This window comes from Malania oleifera, chromosome 3 (assembly GCF_029873635.1).
Source record: "Malania oleifera isolate guangnan ecotype guangnan chromosome 3, ASM2987363v1, whole genome shotgun sequence".
Classification (NCBI taxonomy): domain Eukaryota; kingdom Viridiplantae; phylum Streptophyta; class Magnoliopsida; order Santalales; family Ximeniaceae; genus Malania; species Malania oleifera.
Genome location: NC_080419.1, coordinates 124,679,937 through 124,700,849, shown reverse-complemented (window position 1 = coordinate 124,700,849; position 20,913 = coordinate 124,679,937). Strand labels below are relative to the sequence as shown.

Below are 20,913 nucleotides of genomic sequence, written 5' to 3'. Positions count from 1 at the left end.
TTTGGGAGGGAAGAGAAGTATAGGAATGGAGCATTTGCAATAGAGTTTCTGTCGTAAAAGAAGAAGAAGAGAGAAGACAGGAGAAGTGTGAAGAGGAGAGCAGGACAGAACAGGTGATTAGAAAAACATGCTATTTTATTAAAAATAGTATCTTAAGGTAATGTTTGGGAGCATGAATTTAGGACTTGAATTTGGATTTATATAGATTTGGAAGAAACTTAGTATAATTTTGTACTACATTTTGTCAAATCCAAACAAATCCAAATCTTGAGCCTAAAATTTATGCTTCCAAACGCACAATAAGTGTTCTTCATGATCTGTTAAATACATATATGTAAGTGTGATTGTATATGTTCTTAAACGCGTACATGCACACACATTTGAATAAGCAATCACATGAATAACAGTTGGGCAGTCTCGGCCCTTGTTTTAGATCTTCAATCTCTAGCATTCACCAATGAAGCAGCAGTGGCAGAGGTCGAGCTGCTTATCATAGGTGCCCTTCCTACATTGTCAAGCTATTGCCTTCTGCACATACATGTTTACTTACATGCCTATGTCTTTAGGTATATATGTTCGCATGCATGGCTATGAACTATTAAAAACAATATCTTAAGTTATCAGTGCGATTTGTTATGCATACACTTGTTCATTCTTTTGAACATCTATATAGTTTCTTACACACACACAAGTATGTCTTTGTGTTCTTAAAAAGCAGTATATTTTATTAAAAAAAATTAAGGGTCTGTTTAGTATTATTACTATTTTCTGTTTTTGTTTTTGCATAGTGTTAGCTTTGGTGTATTTCCAAGAGGGGGGGTGAATTGGAATTTAAAATTTATTCCTAGGTTTAGCTAATTTAACAACAGTATATTCATAACCTAGGGTTCGTCTATACAGTTCCAAATGCGCAGATAAATATAATGTGTGGAAATTTAAATCAAGCGCATCATTCACACCATAACATACATGTGCGGTAAATATAAAGTGTAGAAATATAAACAAGGCACACGATATGTTATCTGGGTTTGGCCAACTATGCCTATGTCCCCGCCTCTAGCTCGCAAGTCCAAGGATTCTACTAATTGCTCACTTAACGGGTGGAGGCACCTAATACAATCAGGTCAATTAGCACAGGGCTGACTTCAACCTTAAGACCAGGTCAATTAGCGGGGCTGACCTCAACCAACACGTCTTAACAGGATGGCGCACCTAGCTTTCCTAACCGGGTCTAAATCAATCTGGGACTATTCAACAGAGCTAGTCTCCCTCTTCAGGCCCACGCTTGGAATACAACAAATGTGTATAAGATTTGTATACAGAAATACGCTTCTTACACAAGCAGGTATGTGTACCAGTACAGTTCAATATAATCAATGCACCTCAATAATGTAAGAACTATAAGTTCGGTGCTTTACGTGTGCAATCAACGGTCAAGGTTATGTCTATGGTCTAACAAGCACAAGAGTGTATATTAAAGCAAGATTTGAAACACAATATATGAATATCACACTATCAGATTAAGGTTTCAAATATGCAAGCTAGATGATTCAAACAATCTTAATAAGATGTTCTCAATGTTCTAAGTACAATGGATGTTTGAATGCAAACTTTGAAAATAATTTTTGCACACAAAAATATAGGCTAAGGTAACTTGCAATGACAATGCAAGAACTACAAGCCACTAAGTCTTCCCACATGAGATTTATCAAATAAAATTGATGGGAGAACTTAAAGCTTTACTCTCAATAATAAAAACAATAAGCACAACAAATGAGAGTATGAGCTAATGAGGATTAAGCATAAGCACTCTAAATATACTTACAACACTTGAAAGATTAAGAAGGATGATGTGTATGAGTGTTTTGGAGTAGGATAGGCTAAAATAGGGTTTTGAATTTTGAGAGAATTTTGCCCTAATCAAATTTGCCGAATCCTTCCTAATTATGAAAAATGAACAGGTATTTATAGGTAAGGAGGATTTTTTGACCGTTGGGGACACAATAGGTATAATTAAAATTGTTTCAAAAGTCATTAAGAAAATTAACCCAGTTTACCCCATTTAAGATTCAGTAAAAATTATTTTAACCCGTGAGATTCAGTCGCCCGGCTAGAGGTTCGGGTGCTCGAACGGATACAGTTAAAAATTCATTTTAAAACAGTTCGGTCGCCTGAAATTATGCTCAGGTGGCTGATTAAAAGTCTGTAGCCTTTGCCGCATGGTTCAGGTGCCCGGTTCATAGTTCGGTTAACCGAATTGCTCAATTCAGTCGCCCGAGCCCATTTTTGAACGTAATCATTCGGTCGCCCGAGTAGTTGAAAAGTGCTCTGACATAACTTCGGGTGCCCGAAGAAGATACGTTCAAAATTGGTTCAGGTGCCCGAACACCAAGTCAACATGTTGACTAGTTCAGTCGTCCGAACCCTCTCAATGTTTTCTATTAAGTTCATTTTTAGCCTGACTTGATTCTCCCAATATAGTAAGTGATGTTGGGGACTTTCTTATGTGCAAGTGCTGGGGCGTAGGGTTTGCCAAAAAATCTGGCGTCGGTCGACCGAAAGGTCTCTATGGTCTTTGAGCTTTAGTTTCTACATGCATGTTATGCATTAATTATTACAGACTCAAATTACATAAAATATAAATTACAATGAATCTTCAAGGTCTTTAGTTTTCAAGTCTTCTCTTGTGCCAGCATATGATCTGATAATATAAACCTGCACACAAATTTGATAGACATCAAATATTAGAGTATTTGTTATTATCAAAACCGGATGTGACCTATAAGGTCAACACATAGTGAAAAACATATTATAAAATGTGTTTGTTTTTGTTGTCAATGTTTCTATTGTCGGTTTTAAGCTATTTGTGAAAAAACTGAAAACTAAATTTTACAATTAAGTTGTTTAGGCAACCTTTTGTGAATAATTTAATATCCAAAAATACTTCTTTCAGATTAAATTATTCATGTTAAATACTTTTAAATAAAAATAAAGTAAATGATCATATGAATTTAAATATAATTAAAATAAAAACATACATAAATTTCAAATAATAATAATAATAATAATAATAATAAAGTCAATTACGAAATATTTTTACTATTTTTCAATTTTCATGTCCAATAAAATTTTTATTATAAAGTAAAATTTGAAATTGTAAGAATTAAGTAAAATAATTATAATAATTTTATTTTTATGATTTTATTTTTAATGTTTCTTGTTTTGAAATTTTATTTTAATCATATTTTTATAATATTTATTTGATTTAAAGATGAAATGAGCATTTTTTAATTAAGTTTTTAATTTGTTTTAATTTTATAAATATTAACCAAACAGGTTGTTGGTTTCTCTTTTTTAGTTGCTGTAATTTTTGACAGTGATACTAAATGGCCCCTAAGCTTTTTTCATTCAAAACATTATAGCAAGTGATCATCATGTGCATGCCTCACGCATGCACATGCACACGAGTCACACATGCATAGGGTTCTAATAACACTAAATTTGTTTTCACTGAAGGATTATTAAAAGCCTCTGGGCCGTGCAGTGATGTTTATATTCAAATTCCACTACCCATAACTTCCTACCTTCTCTCTAACCTATTTTCTCCCTCTCCCCCCACCCTCCCTTTTTTCTCTCCTCTTCATATCAACCACCTACGAGTAATACACATCAATCCTACTTGTTCTTGTATAAACACAACACTGAGGTGTTCTCACAACACTTCCAGGATTGCCATCTTTTTCTTTTCTGTTTCCTCCAGAGCTTATCATACATATGGCTTGTTAACTGAAATCCAAATTATTCAGTCAGTATGCAACATTTTGGAACTGTTTTCTTAAGTTATCATGATGCATTACCCCTATTGCAATGCTATGGGAACTTTCCCCCAGCAGTTAAAACTTGTTCCTCTCTGTTTCTATTAATGCTTAGTTTCTTAGTTGAATGTCGATATATTTGCATCTTTGTCTTGTTTGCAACAGTGCCAATACAAGAACCTACTAAATGCCTCAAAGTGCATGTTTGAGTAGCATTATAATATATTTGCAGTTCAGAATTGTTGCTTCACCATGAACACTGCTGCATGTACTAGTTGCTAGTGCTTGATTTATTGTTGTTTGCAAATGAAATTGACTGGTGCACTTTTCACATGTGTAGGTGGCCCAGTTACACACTCGAATCCAATACCCAAAGCCAGATGGGATTGTCTCTTTTGATGTACCAACTTCTCTGTACAGGTTTGTTTCAGATAATGAAACTTCTTTCGCACCAAAAAAAAAAAATGCGTATCTTTTTCTTGTGTGTACTGTAAGTTATTACTTCATATAGGAAGATGAATTTTGGGTTGGTCATTCAGAAGTAGAAATTGTTAGTTGGACCAAAAGTTTAGACCGAAGGAATATGATTGTTCATAGAGACAGAATCCACCTATGTACTGCCACAGCTAGAGAAATTTTATTTTAGATAACAGGAAGTTGATAGGTGTGGATTTTAGTGAAATATATCAGCTAGGTAGATATCCAGTGACACCAGTTGAAAATTTTGATTGGTTTATAATGGACGTCATGGCTTTTACTTTAGACAATGATATTCATCCCCACTGAACATAGGCTCTGACAAATCTTAAATATTTACATAATATGGAATATTGATGGACAATTGGGATTCATGCTACCAAATCTAATGCAAATTATGATGTCCTTGTTTTTTCATCTCCTTTCAATAATATATTTGTCTCTTTATATTTTTGCGTAGGAGCAACACAAACCATGAGCATGATCAACCAGCTCATCTTCGCTTAAGGGACCCCAAGATTCCTGAACTTGTAAATTTGCCATTCTATGCAGGACCTGAGTCACGATATTGCCCTGCACGTGTATATGAGTAATGGGCATTTTGCCATAACTTGAGCTTTTAGTGATCTTCCTTAGTGTGATACTTTCTTATGCCACCTTTAATCCCCATAAATAGGTACGTCCAAGATGAGAAGGGTCAGCCGGAACTACACATAAATGCTCAAAATTGCCTGCATTGCAAGGTAATATTCCAACCCACTTGGAATCTCAGTTGGAAATAACTTAAGAGTTAAGCACAGAACATGAAAAGTTGTGCACAATTATATATGAAAAAATATGTTGAAACAAAATTTATATGTTTAAAGGAAGTTGTTTAACATGATGCTTCTTTTTTTTCCTTTCATTTTCTTTTTTACACAATCACACTCTAATGAACGTAATATTCAGGATCCACTAGTTGGATGAGAGAGAGAGAGAGAGAGATGCGATGGAAAAGAGTAGGGTTTGGAATCTTTGTAGATGACCTTTGTTCATGCTGTGGGATAGAATTTCTCATGGACTGGCTTTAATGCAATCAAATAGAAGTACTCCATATTGGAGACCTTCTATATGCTGTGCACTCAACAACATTGCCTGGTCAACCGTAATTTTAACAGACAGACTGGTTAAATTTTCTATTTCTTTTTCCTTGTTTTTTTTTGGTCATTCATGAGTGTACATCTTTGCAATTTGCAAGCTCATGCAGAAGTATATGTGCCTGCATATTCAGTGCAGAGGCACTGGGCCTTTTTTTTTTTAGCATATCCCGCTCATGTTGAAATGTATTTATATACACGCATTGCTGGGGCCCCATTAGAATAAGTTGACCATATTTGTTAGAATTTTTTTTTTACCAACTATGCCTTGATGATGGCCTCAGTGACACATAGAAGTCAATTGTTATGCTTCAAACGTTTCTTTAAACCAGGTCAATATGGAAGTGACGTGTATCTGTGGAAAACAGTATCGATATTTGGCATGCAAAACCCATTAACTTTGAGTTGAACTTCCTCTTCAAAATGTAACAATTATTTTTTCTGTAAATCTGGGGGCACTGAAAACTGGTATGGTTAATTTTTTTGAACTAAACCTTGACATCATGCTGTTTATCTTTTGCTAGGGCCATGGAACATTGAAAAGCAGAAATTATCATATCCTTATAAATCCATTACCATAATAAAGACCCACTTTTTGGAAGTATATCCTTCAAATGAGGGATGTAAAGTTCAAGATTATCTTTTTCTTCTTCTTTTTACAACTTTGTTGGTACATTGAAGAAAGCATAACTGCAATGTTTAAAACCCCACCATGACAATTTCACTACCATTTTAATTGTGCTGTAGTCCATTGGCCTTCGAACACCAACTTGAACAAGGAAACTTGCATCTATCATCAAGTCAATTGTTAATTTCTCTTGCATTTTGTGGTTGGGAACACAAACTCAAGGATGAGTTTGACATCGTATTAAGTGTGGATAATTATTCCTCACAAATTTGTATTGAAACTTTGTTTAAACTCACAAATTCAGATTTCCAATTTACATATCCAAATGCTATGCTAATTTTAGTTTGCTTTGGGTTGATACACCTACAGGCATGCGACATCAAAGACCCAAAGCAGAACATTGAATGGACGGTGCCAGAAGGAGGTGGTGGCCCAGGATACTCTATTATGTAGATGATCTATTCCCTTTGCAGGGTCATCATAAGAATAAGGGGCTTGTGGCAATCCCATTCAAAATAAAATAAGCCTGCCTATTTTACAGGATGGATAAGCTTTGGTTGTAATATTTTACACAATCAATTACATTATTTTCTGCATTACAAAATAGACCAGATGAGAATATGTTTATCATTTTAAGTGGTCTTGCCTTTAACATGAGTTCTGTTGCATAATTACAAGTAGAAGTCCCTCTGCTTGTTACATACACTGAAAACAGAAACCTTCTACTGAATACTCAGGTTTGTCAAGCCGGCTTGATCCAACTGCATCATACGTCAGCTGTTCAAATGGTGCATAAATTAGTGGCTGTAAAATGATGTCATGTATAAATGATGACGAACGAAAACCCTCATGCTCATAATAGTTGATTGCATTTGAAATGTGGAAATAATAATAATAATAATAAAGCCTAATTAAAATTTGAACGGTAGAATATTCACTATTTTCCACACTTAAAAACTATATCTGAACTACCATCATCTTTCCTCTCTCATATGTTTCCAAGAGAGTTCATTTACCATTTGAAGCTGCAGCATTTCTGATGTTTATTGAAGCCCGTGAAATTGGTGTGAGAAGGATGACTGGCCCAGTCTGCTCCCAATTTCAAAGCAGCAGTAAATTTTATAAAATTTAGCATGAAAATTTAAGGATAATGCTCAAACACTACAATCTGAAACAGAGGTAAGGGGAATATAAAGAATGATGCAAAACATGAAAACAGCCAGGTCGCAACTACAGGCAGTTGGAATTTATTCCAGAAATTTTTAATACAGCAATCTGGCAAGCCACCGATTTAATCATAGTTAAGGAGTTTCTAATGTACTGATGCTACTACAAGTGTGGTTTTAACATTGCCGATTCTTCAGAAACTGTGTCCAGCCCTCATCCAACTAGGGGCCAAGCCTAATGGGCTCACTTGATACACACCCAAAATAATAATAAATAAATAAAGTGGCAAAACTTGCACCTTTGAGCAGCAAACAGTGTAATAACAGGAAACACTAGTATATGCATTTGAATTCTCAAGCACTCCAGAGGACAAAAGCTTGGTGATTTGATTCATGTGGACACATGCTCTCCACAAAAATACAAATATACAACTGAACCAAGAAAAATGAGAGGGTAGGATGGGAGTGCAAAAACAAAAAAGAAAGTGATTTAACAGGGCTATATTTAGCACTACCTTAACCATGTAAAAATATATAAACCATAATTCAGTCTGGAACACTTCCTAGAAAATGTCATTTGTAACCAAACTGACTACCCACAAACCCAGGGAGAGGAGAAGGAGAAGAGCAAATATGTCCTATCTCAGTCATCCCCGATGAGAACCAAGATTTTGAACAAACTGAATCCTGAAAACCTGAGAGCCTTTCAATCCTTGGATGCAACAGATGAGTTGTCTGAAGGATTATCTTTCTGACTGGCTGGAGGCGCAGAACCTCTCATTTTCACGTCACCAGTTTGCTGCTGCTGCTGATGCTGCTGCTGCTGCTGCTGCTGCTGATGCAGCGGCTGTTCCTGCTGTTGTTGTTGCTGCAGTTGTTGGTGCTGAAGATGATGCAGTTGATGTGGTTGAAGCTGGTGCTGCTGCTGCTGCTGCTTCTGAGAATGGATCTGGAGCTGCTGAAACTGCTGTGCAGTTAAAAGAGTGTGCATTGCATGGTTGTTGGGATAGAACTGCTGATTGGCTCCAAAAGTGGGGAAGTTCATCATTGGTCCACCATTTGGGATAGTTTGGCCAGTCAATACTTTTAAATGTTGAATCTCCTCTTTCAATGCGTCATTTAATGCTATCATGGAACAGCAGATGGAAAATAACATTATTATAGGAAATCATAAATCAGAACTTATCATATGAGGTTCACATTGAAGACCCAGTCTTCATACTTCATGGTATGGGAAATGCAGCAGTTCTGTAAAAATGCAGCAGATTTGGAAACACTACTACCTCCGAACAATAAAAGGAGCAACCTTCTACAAACTTCTTTCCCAGTTACCACCAAGTCCAGTGGAAAGGCTTTGCCCATTCATTCCTAGTGAATATCCCAATTCTTGGAAAGTTAATCAGAAGCAAGTATTTAAATTAAGTTGGTTCACAGTGGATGAAAATGCTTTTTTTCTGCTCTTATTTTTTTATATACTTGGTACAGAAAATACTTCTAAATGGTACTAAAACAAGAGTCAAACCATACAACATCTTTATATCTGATTTCTCCATTTCTGCAGTAACTGTTTTTACTAAAAAACATAAAACAAACAAAAACAAGGTCAAAGATCCATAAAATAGGAAATTTTGAACACATGGTAACAGAGTTTTTGTTCTGTTTTAAACAGCACAACTACCAAATTGTTTTTGCAGCTCAAACTTTGACAAATCCATGTCATGCACACCATCATATTTAGGACATAAAGTACCAAAATTAGAAATATTTTTCATACCGCCTCAGGAATGAAAAGTATTAATTAGGCATTTGGTCTGGGGAACCGGATCCCTAGGAATCCTATGCTATGGAATAGGATGCCTTTCAACAGGATTCTGGATAACCAAAAAAATGCAATGGTTAGTGGCCATAGTGGGGTCCCAGGGAATCTCAAATGCCTGCCATGGTTTCCAAAATGAACTGAATATGGGCATCAAAGATTCCCAACTCACAATTCCAGGAATCCTCAAGAATTCTTTAAACCAAATGCCTGATTAAGATCTCATTGACTCGGTTCACAACTCCGAGTTAGTTTACTGTCTTGACTAATCAAGTCAACAGCAGAAGACTATAAGAAAAACCATAGAATGCATTAGAACAATAGTTTTCAAACTATTTCCTCCTTCAACTTGGAATGAAAATAACAAAACTTATCATGAGATAGAGATTTCCAATCACATAAATAAATGAATAATTCCACATCAGGCGACTACTTCAACCCCATTTTCCAGTTTCTTTATTAGTAAAAGTTAGCTTTGATTAGTAGGATTGATGATAGTGATGAAATATACACAAATCAAACGGTTGCACATGATCCCACGAAGGACATAGGAAGTAATTTGTCGACAAAAATCCAGCTCAATTGATTTTCCAGATGTTTCTAGTGTCATTCAAAATAGTTAGTAACAGTGGATTGAGACCAGGGGAGTTCCAAGCTATACTCAATTTTCAAATTGAGCCAAGTGAATTTTTTTTTTTTTAAAAACCTTCATGATCATCACAAGCATCTGCAATGACCATATTTATTGTCCTTCCAATAAGAAAAACTGTGTTAAAAAGTTATCCACAATAATAAATAATGGATCAATTTCATAACCACTAAAGAGACAAGAAAAGAGGCAAAAATGGCCATTAGTAAAGCTAAACATAAAGCTTATAATAATTACATGGTAAACTAGATACAAAAGGACAAAGAGACAAACTAAACTAGCTAGATCTAGAGAAAGAAAGTGCAAAGATGTAGGGAATGTAGAGCTAGAGAAAAGTGCAAAAATTTAGGAATTATAAAATGTATAAAAGATGAAAATTATAAGGTCTTGGTAGAAGAAGACAACATAAAAGAGAGGCGGAGTAGATACTCTTTTGATTTTTTTTTTAATGAAAATCAAATTGAATGCTTAAACCTAGAAGTGACAGATGAGAAGAAGACAATTTTAGGTTTATTCGCAAAACTAGAGTCACCAAAGTTAAGATGGCTTTAAAAAATATGAAAAGTGGTATATATAGGACTAGGTAACATCCCAATTGAGGTTAGGAAATGTCTAGGGGATAAAGGAAATATAGAGTTAACTAATTTATTCAACACTTAGAGAAACCAATAAAATGCAAAAGGAATAGAGGAAAAACATGTTAATACCTATTACAAAAATGAAGGTAATATTGAAAATTATAATAACAATTGCACAATAAAACTTATGAAAGTATGCAATAGATATACATGTCATTAAGGATGGATGATAGAGGAATGACTAGCAGAATTATGACTCCATGAGGAGAGTCCAAAGAATTTCCACTTACAATAAGTGTACATCAACTTTCTACTTCAAGCTCCTATCTATTAGCTTTAGTGATTGATAAACTTACAAAGAATATCCAAACGAGAACTTATGGTGTATGTTGTTCGTAGATGATATTGTTTTAATTGAAGGTAAGAGTGGGATAGAATCTAAGTTGGAACTTTGGAGAACGCCTTTCGAGTCTAGAGGTTTTTTAGGATAAGTAGAACAAAATATATGAAATAAATTCCATCCATGTAAGGAGAAATATAGAAGACAAGATTAAACTTGATAACCAAGAAATCAACAACACTAATACATTTTGATATCTTGGATCTAAAATGCAAGTGGAGGGAGAAATTGAAGAGTATGTATTACTAGGGTTAAAACAAGAAGGGTAAAATGCAGGAGTGCGTGGGGTGAATGTGTGATCATAGACTAAAATTAAAACTAAAAGAAAAGTTTTATAGGACCACATCAACTATAAGACCATCCATGCTTTATGTATCAAAATGTTGGGCAACCAAGAAACAACACATCCAAAAAGTAAAAGTGGTTGAAATGCACATGCTAAGGTAGATGAGTTGTGTAACATTAAAGGATAAATTAAGGATTGGCAAACATATTCACAATAAGTTAGGTACAACAACGGTAGAAGATAAGATAAGGGAGGGGCAACTTAGATGCTTTGAACTTTTGAAACATAAGCCAATTAGTGCACCAGTAAGAAGGAGCGAGCTAGTCATTGTAAATGATACTAGAAGAGGAAGGAGTAAGACCAAAATAACTTGGAATGACAAAGGGAGGAAGGATTTAATAGCTTTTAATTTATGCAAAGAAAATGTCCTTGATCACATGACTTGGCAGAAAAGGATCATGTATCCAAACCCACATAGTGGGATTTAAGGCATGTGTTGTTGTAATCCATGACAATATAAAATAGAGAATACATGTCATTCAAAAATAAAATAAAAGATGACTGAGCAGTAATCTAAACAACACATGGTACTAGTTAGAAATAATTATGTCCTAGAGTTATTCAAAACAAGTATGGGACAATTTCAAACAATTACGAAACAATTTCATAACCATTAGACACCCATTCATCTCAAAATTAATCAATTAATTGAAGACAACATAACGTAAAAATATAAGTTGTCTGAAAAAATAATAAGAGGATGGCAGTCCGCTTATAAAGAAACAAAGCATCCCCACCAGTTTCTTTGCAAAAACTCTTATGCAGGAACGGTATACACATTCCATTGGGGCCTTCTTAAGTAGGACATAATAAGCATTTTTTTAATGAACATGCAAATTATGAGCAGCATTGACTGCACCTTTGTTATCCTGATTCCAAAGAATACTGGGGCTTCCAACATTCAGGGCTTATGCCTTATTAGCCTTCAGAGCAGTATCTATAAGATCCTAACTGAAGTCCTCGCTGCAAGGCTTCAACAGCAATTCTGAAAGTCACTGTCAGCAGCAGTATGCTTTTGTAGCAGGCAGAAAGATAATGGATGCAACTCTAATCACAAATGAAGTTGTGGATTTCTACCAAGGAAAGGAAAAGAGGGTCGGTCTGTAAGATTTACATTGAGAAGGGTTTTGATCACATGAGTTGAAACTTACACCTTCACAATCTTCGAAGAATGGCTTTTTGGGCACAACAAAGCATTACCACCCCAACTTTTTCAATGCTCATCAATGGCTGCCCTTCAAATTCTTTTCACTCTTCTAAAGAAGCAAAGTGATCCACTCTGCCTCTTATTGTTTATAATGATAATGGAAGTGTTGAGTGTTTATAACCAAAGGAGGCTTTCTCAATGGTTTCAGTATTGGAAAGAATAGAAGCAAAATGGAAGTTCCCCATATTCTTTTACCGGACGACACTATCATTTCTGTGAAGGACCCTCAGCCAATCCTCAACCTCAGGTGCATTCTCCTTGATTTTGAATCAATTTCATGCTTGAAGGTAAATATTCAAAGAAGTGAAATTATCCCGGTGATGGACAGTAATAGAAGCCCTTACCTTGCACTTTTGAGCTGCAAATTGGGGACAACTCCTAATTCCTATTACCTACCTCAATCTCCCTCTTGGTTCCAAATTCAAAGGCAAAGGAGTTTGGGATCATCATTGAAAGATTTGATGAAACTAGCTAATTCAGAAAGGATATCAATCAAAATGTGGGAGACTTACCCTCATCAAGAGCACCATATCAAATCTCCCAGTCTATTATATGTCCCTCGTTCAGTCTTTCCTATATATCTTGCTTAATTTCCAAAAGGATGGAAGGAATGAAAAGAGATTCCTTTGGGAAAGCATGGGGGAGGACTTCAGATATCATTGCATTAAATGAGGGCTGAAAAACAACTTATTTGAACAGAGGCTAAGGGCTTAAATCTCTCTCTACTTTCAACAAAATCCACCTCAGGAAATAGCTCCAAGATTCACAAAGGAAGAAGGACCACCATTTTTGGAGGGAAATCATCGCTTCAAAATTTGATCTTTGGCATAATGGTTAGGCCAGTAAAGAAGTAAGAGGAGTACATGGTACTGGAGTTTGAAAATTCATCAGGAAAAGTTGTGATTTATCATTCTCCAAGCAGGGACTGGGACCAATGTTTGGCACAATATTTGCTGCGGAAAATTCTACCCTTATATAAAATTCCATTTTCAATCTAGCTTGTGAGTTGTGGCAAGAAGTCCTTACAATCGCCATCAAATTACAGATCATGGGATTTCCTAGAGCATTCCATTGGTAAGAATGTCTTTGATTAGGTAACTGACCCTCTTATGAAATCTTATGGTAGCTTGTACAAAATCCAATATAAAGAACACTACTTACGATCCCAAGTGAATTTGCATGGGAGGCCACTCTTGGAAAATGCTTAACATCCTCCTGTGTTAAGAGGTGCTTCTTATGTTTGGAACTTGCTGAATCAATAAATCACATCTTCTTGCACTGCTTCTGGAACTTTTTTGAAACCTAGCCACTGTCCCTGATGAGACAGCAGTGGGCTATTGCCAGAAGTGGAAAAGGATTGTTATGTGCTTGGAAAGGTATCAACTCAAGCAATCCTTAACTTATTATAAACACCCTGCGGCGTTGTGATTCTTTATGGTTGGTCAAGAACCAATCGACATCTTACATCTGGGATGATGTGGGAGAACTTGATTTTATTGTCCATAGTCCATAGAGTACCAAACAGATTTGGGGTCACGCGATGGCATATATTTGATTGGGTTGATGCTCTCAAATTTCATGAAAACAAAGGTCAATTAGGTTTATTTTCAAATATCATGAAGACAATGGTTGGTGGGGGCAACAATCTGGAGACAAAGGTGGGTCATCGTGTGTAGTGGATGCAATTGGAAGTGAAGAAAAGACTAAAACTGGAAAATGGGTAAATTTGTCTAAATAAAAATAAGTTACATATGTTGTCATTGACAATGGAGAGCAATAGTGTTATCACACTCAGGGAAGTTAAGTGAAGTTTTCCAACCTCAATAAATTGCTTCTCTAATATAATTGAACCACAAAGAACGGCACTGCAAGCACTTGCAAGATATAAGACACTGTATTTCAACCATTCCATTGTATAGTACAACCTATCCCTCTTATTCCATATCACAAAATTAAGCTGTAAACAAAAAACATAGCATTCACAACACAGAAACTTAAAACAATGACTACAAGGCAATAATGAAATTTTCACATCTACTCAAAATACACTTGCATATTTTTCATTTTTTTAATAAGTATGCAGGAAGAAATTTTAAAGAGCTGTCAAATCATATGGCATTTAAAGTGTCTCATAGTCTCATGAGTGCATACAAAAAGGCAAACATATGTTACAAAATGGAAAGAAAAAAAATTCAGAAACAGAAGGCAGCTAGAAAAGAAGCTAGCTTCCAAAACAGTGCTTCAAAGAAATCTCACCATCTTGCAAGTGAACCTGCTGCTCCATGGTTTGCAAACGCAATTTCAGTTCACTGTTTTCAGCAGTCAGACCATTTGTATCCCTCTGCACATTAGGAGACCCATAAGGAAGATGTGATGTCTATCCATCATCCAAGGCTATTAAACTATACTAGTAATAAAAAGTTCTTCAAATTTTTTAAATAAATGATATAATGAAAGTGAAACAAACAAGAAAGAAGGCTACTGGCTACAACAATGCATGTGCAACATTTCCATAAGGCATCCCAAATTCTACATTGTAACCGGAAACTTGAAGAAACTGAAGACCATACGTTTCAAGAAATTAAAGAAGACTTTGTCACACTTTAAGAATACTGTAACAGAATAGGAAATTTACCTGCAAAAGGGTTAATTGGGCAGACAAAGAAGTTGCTTCTGTTTGAAGGGTCTGCACTTTCCGCTCAAGCTCAGCTATGTACCTCATTTTCCTTTCCTTTGACCTTGCAGCTGACTGCCGATTTGCCCAGATCCTGTGACATACCACAAACTGACTAGGAATAAAGCAAAGAAGACTCTCCAAGGCAACGACTTAGTGGAGAAAAAAGAAAAATACAAGCGAAGATAATAATGCAAACAATAATTTCACAGCTAGAAGAGGGAAACAACTAGCAAAGCTCTTGATATATTGTTTAGGCAAAAAAATTATAGGGTAAAAGAGCACATAAGTGTTTGAAGATTCGAACAATTTCACTTCAATCCCTGATGTCATAATTTTGGCATTTAGCTCCTTGAACTTGCAACCAAAGTTCCAATGTTATCTTGACCATCAACACTTTGTATGCTGCACTTTTTCTGCCAAAAAAATACCACAAGACGTCTCTCTCTCTCTCTCTCGCGCGCGCACACACACACACACACACAAATATTTTAAAAGGCTCACCTTGATGCTTTGTCTAAAATACCCAATTCTAAAAAAGCTAGCACATCATACATTCTCAGGCTTACACATTGTATTAGAGAAACACCTTTTGCAGCTTTTTACTCATCAGCATTTTGTGACTGTGAATCTCGAGTTAGATTTGACAGAAAGATTTTAACCGAATGTTTAAATGAAAGGAATGTCCCAACATGGGTTGATCTCTAAAACTCTTGGACCTTTCCAAAATAATTGAGAGTCGCATCTTAGATCGTTAAAATAATTTGAGCTTTGTAATGTTTTAACTGTCTCTCCGCATGATTTTCTTAATGAACACAACACACACACACACACATAAATTTTATGAATGGCCACCAAGTAGTTTACAAATTAACTTAAATTTTTAAAAAATTTATCCGAAATTTTCTTAATTTTTATTTTTGTTGAAAATACCCTACTTATATATGCACATCACACATTAATATGCATGACAGATACAAATCCCTAATTATTAATTAATTTCTTGATATCAAATACTGGACAGATACATCTGAGATAAAAAAGTGCGTATATGTGTGTGTGCGCGCACGCGCTTATATATATGGGATACTTCAACACATACTTGTGTAGTTTTAGATTTTCTTTTTTAAAAAATGATAATTGTAAAATTTTAAATCCTGTTGGGCTTAATCCTTGATGTCATAATTTTGGCATTGAGCTCCTTGAACTTGCAACCAAAATTCCAATGTCATCTTGACCATCAACACTTTGTATGCTCCACTTTTTCTGCCAAAAAAATACCACAAGACCTCTCTCTCTCTCTCTCTCTCTCTCTCACACACACACACACACGTGCGCACACACACTTTAAAAGGCTCGCCTTGATGCTTTGTCTAAGATACCCAATTCTAAAAAAGCCAGCGCATTATACACTCTGAGGCTTACACATTGTATTAGAGAAACACCTTTTGCACCTTTTGACACCTCAGCATTTGGTGAGTGCAAATCTTGAGTTAGATTTAACAGAAAGATTTTAACTGAATGTTTAAATGAAAGGAATGTCCCAACATGAGTTAATCTCTAGAACTCTTGGACCATTCCAAAAGAATTGAGAGTTGCATCTTAGATCATGAAAATAATTTGAACTTTGTTATGTTTTAACTCTCTCTCAGCATGACGTTCTTAATTAACACCACACACACATAAATTTTATGAATGGCCACCAAGTAATTTACAATTTAACTTAAATTTTTAAAAATTTTATTTGAAATTTCTTTAATTTTTATTTTTATTGAAAATACCCTACTTATATGTTCACATCACACACTAATATGCATGGCAGATACAAATCCCTAATTATTAATTAATTTCCTGATATCAAATACTGGACAGGTACATCTGAGATAAAAAAGGTGTGTATATGTGTGCATGTGCATGTACGCGTATATATATGGGATACTTCAATACATAAGTGGATAGTTTTAGATTTTCCTATTTAAAAAATGATAATTGTAAAATTTTAAATCCTGTCGAGCTTAGTCTAAAAGAAACGGATCAGATTTGTTAATTTGTGAAATTTAGTGGTCACATTAATAAAACAGAGCATAAAAATCCTAGCCCTCCCTGACAATGAGCGGAGAAACATAGATATCTCTTCCCCCTTGTTGTCTATCTCTCAATCTCTCTCTCTCTCCCCCCCCCCCCCTCCCCGTCTGACAGTCAGCTGCTCTTGTTCAATTGTTGTACACAAGATTGAAAGTTGAGTCTTAACCACAATTCTAGAAGTTCCCTAGGTAATTAGGTTCTAGCTCTATGTAGAAGGAATTCCTTTATCTTGCAAGTTTTGGGTTAAAATTTCTTCTTTCCCCTAAATTGGGACTTGAAGTTTTGAATGTTTGCACAATAACTAGTTTATTCCAGACTCAGCTCAAGCTGTGAAATAGTTTTCTGTCCCATCTGCGCGGATAATGTAGCTTGCCTTTTAGATAATGGATTATATGTATTTTCTTTAAAAACAAGTTTATTTTAAAGTTGACCATCTTTAGCATTTTTTATTTTAATTTAAAATCAGTAACAGCTGTAAATATTTCAAAAACATATTCTTGAGTTGTTTTAATCAACATTTGTCCACCATATTGTATCCTTAACGTTAAAGAATTGCCAGATCAATGCATCCATATTGTATCATATTGCATGCACATCACATGCTTCCTTGGTGGTGATGGCAATAGCAGAAGAAAGGAGCAACTGCCACAGAAAGTGCAATCGTTTGCAATTTCATGGTTGACTCAAAACAGGATTCAAACTTACTATTCATCAATGATTCAAACCTACTATCCATCAATTCAAATGATTTTTCAAAAATTTCCCATTCAGATATGTAAACACTGAAGTTTTGCAGTTTCACCCAATAATACTTCCTAGAAACAGCAGAAACAATAGTTTTTTTTGGCTTGAAATAATGCTCATGTGTAAGTGTTCCTATTTCTTTGACAACATAATTTAAACTGGAAAAATAAACACCCTAATATGCAAAGCATGTCTATCCTAAAAGGTCCCTTCTAATATGCCAGCACCTCATACACATATGCATGCCAACACCCTAAAAATAAGAACCTTAAAACCAGCGCTATAAGCATGCAATATAAATTTGCACATCCAGCAGCTGTCGTGCAGGACAAGAAGAGAAGGGCAGAGTGGAGAATGGAGTGCAGGAGCAAAAACATTTATTTATTTTAATAAAGAAAAGGGGAAAATACTAGTAATGTTCACAATTAGGCATAAATGAAATACCCTTTGGCACCAGTTAGGTAATACATATATGAAGCAAAATTAAAGAAATAAAATAGAAGCATTAGATAATCCATTGCATTAATTCACCTGAGTATAGTTAGAAGGACAAATACCTCCACTAAAGGGAGCATTAAGATCCGTTTAACAAATACTGACCTCTTGGCACGCTTTGGATCAATAAGGGCAAGTTCAGCAAGCTTGGCTGCCGACATGGATTTCTTGGAATCAGCTGCGGATGCCTCTTCTGAACCAGAAATAAGCATTTCTGGTTTAATCGTAGTGGAACCATCCATGGACTGGCTGTGTTGGTGCCTAACTCTAGGCCTTTCAGTTGTCCCCGCGCTTACATTCTCCATAGGAGTCATCCCAGTAGCAGAGACGAGTGCAGGAGCTGCTGCAGCCAGAGATGATGGTTCCCCCACTTGAAATGCAGATGTAGCAGAAGACGAGTTGAACTTGTCCATATCAAGGTACATAGATAGCAAGTCCTCTTCAGTGTCATCTGAAAACGAAGGGCCTTCGGCACCACCCACAACGCCAAGATCACTATCAAAACTAATGTCATCGGGAAGGGTAAGAATTTCCGAGTGGGCACGGCGGTGACCCAAATTCTTTGGCGGGTTATCGGGCATGCGGCTAATGTCATGGCTAAATCGTCCACTATCGGATGGCATTCCATGGCCGAAGTGACCCGGCTCCGAATTACCAATGGGTCCCATTGGGGGCAGCGGCGCCGATGGCGACGGTTCAGATTTCACACCGAAAGCATTCCCTAAAATTGGGTTACGACCTGACGGAGGAGGAAATCCTCCACCGTGCCCTGGGGATTTATCTCTGTCCATCTAGAAAGAATCAACGAATCCTAGCGACCTCGAAAGAAGAAGCGCAATAATCCTAAAACCCAAAAATGACTATTCCTATTTCCTCCAACTAATCAACGCAAACTCGTTTGATCAAACGATCTGCAGTCAGGTTTTGCTCAAACGGTAGATTTTGCTAAATGGTATCAAATAACCAAAAAGAGTCTAGTTTTCCTTCAAAATCGAAGATGGAGGTCTTCGAATTGAACCCGAAAAACCATTAAATTCAAATTCAGATAAGAAACCCTAATGGACAGGGACTTTTACAAACCCTACGCCAAGGTATTCAGACCGCACACAGTCACACAACAGGCGAACAGCTGATTCTGATCACAAACCCTAAACTCATAAAAAAAACTTCAGAACCAACAAAACGGATCGAGAAAACCCCAGAAAACAAAGATCTAATCAGCGCACACAGCCTTACAAAGGAATCAAACAATCATACAAGAAAACCTTCGTAAAATGTACAAGGCCAGCAATACTCAAGCGCACAGGAGAACAAAACCCCAGAATCCAAATGCCGAACTAAGCTTCCTGATACAAACACTCCATGAAAATGCTAAATTTTCAATAAACACACGAGAATTTCCGAGAAAATAGAATTCAAAAACTACACAGATTTTCACTCAGATTTTAGGACTAGGAAGAGCGATTGGGAAGCGAGAATGCACAGCTTTAAATGGGAAAATGCAGGGAAATTTTGCAAGATTAGAAAAATTGAGAGAGAGAGAGAGAGAGAGAGAGAGAGAGAAGCTTCTTAGACACGGAAGCTATGACCTGTGATAGAGTGTAAAGACGACATGGGCGCGGTTTTATACGAGCGGAGAAGTGAGAACGTTGGGAAGGGTGGGAAATAATCGAGTGTGACTCGAGTGTAGATGTGAGATGAATCCTGGCCGTTCGATAGTTGACATTTATTGATTTTGTCATTTCAGCTTATTGGACGGTTTACACGCAAGAAGATGTGTTTTTGGAACGTGGATGATTGTTTTATACTTAAGGTTGGATGATGCGAGGCATAAATTCAAGTGTGATATTTAAAGCTTGACATATTTAAAATTTTAAAAGGAATATATTGTGATAAACATATCATTTATTTTATTACCTAATAAAAATTTAAAAAGTTCTTATTTTATATTTTTAGCATAGATAAAAACGAGTTGACACAACTCAAATATTAGCAGGATCCACCTCAGCTCTTTCCATCATAAGAGAGAGTTTGTTGTTTTTTATGAAAATGAAATTGTTAAGTACACTCTTTAATTAACTAATCAAATTTCTCATTTGGAAAAAATAAAAATGATCCTAAGTGTAGATTCACATTACCTGGTGTACTAATTTTTTTGCTATACAAGGGAATGTTATTAATATATGCAAATATATGAAGTGGTCTCTCCATTTTGATATCGAATCTCACCCTAATGATTAAGAGGGGGTCTCATATGATGTTAATGAATACCTAGTGGTCTTGCGGCATTGCACATTATTGTGCGTGCGTGCACCAATGCATTAGCAAAATAGTAGGATGTGTCTAAGTATATGTGTGGGAGGATCATGGTCGTTTGATGGTCTTATTGTCTTATTTGCTAGCATTTTTTTTTATCATATGGCTCACGTGTATGAAAGTTGTTTTACACTTTAGATTGCAAATGTATAATAAATCCACATGAAAGGTGACTCAATACTAGGTGTAAATTCATGTAAACTTTTTGTTACACTTAGAACTTTCTATTATTTAGCGTAACAAAATCCTTTAGCAACATTAAAGTCTTTAACGTACACTACATTCTACGGTCAGAATTCTCTATCCCGTGATCTAAATGAAATTCAGATAATCTAGGTCTTAATTATACATGTTTTTCTTTTCTATTTATAATGTAAGATT

The 20,913-nt window shown here is 35.8% G+C and overlaps 2 protein-coding genes across 2 annotated transcripts in view; one reads left to right on the top strand and one right to left on the bottom strand.

Annotated features, from left to right (window-relative positions):
• LOC131150965 (electron transfer flavoprotein-ubiquinone oxidoreductase, mitochondrial) overlaps window positions 1-6,710 on the top strand; it is a 75,381-nt gene extending 68,671 nt beyond the window's left edge. The window contains exons 15-18 of the mRNA XM_058102090.1: window positions 4,156-4,235; window positions 4,753-4,881; window positions 4,969-5,035; window positions 6,426-6,710. Coding sequence (XP_057958073.1) covers window positions 4,156-4,235; window positions 4,753-4,881; window positions 4,969-5,035; window positions 6,426-6,509 — 360 coding nt within the window. The 3' untranslated portion in view covers window positions 6,510-6,710. The remainder of the gene's footprint in view (window positions 1-4,155; window positions 4,236-4,752; window positions 4,882-4,968; window positions 5,036-6,425) is intronic.
• Window positions 6,711-7,543: 833 nt separating this feature from the next.
• Window positions 7,544-19,815, bottom strand: LOC131150966 (probable transcription factor PosF21). The gene is made up of 4 exons (XM_058102091.1): window positions 18,322-19,815; window positions 14,854-14,986; window positions 14,475-14,559; window positions 7,544-8,347 (listed from the first exon to the last, which is right to left on the bottom strand). Exons 1-4 carry the CDS (start codon window positions 19,005-19,007, stop codon window positions 7,929-7,931), a joined length of 1,323 nt encoding a protein of 440 aa, XP_057958074.1. The 5' UTR covers window positions 19,008-19,815; the 3' UTR covers window positions 7,544-7,928.
• Between the last annotated feature and the right edge of the window lie 1,098 nt (window positions 19,816-20,913).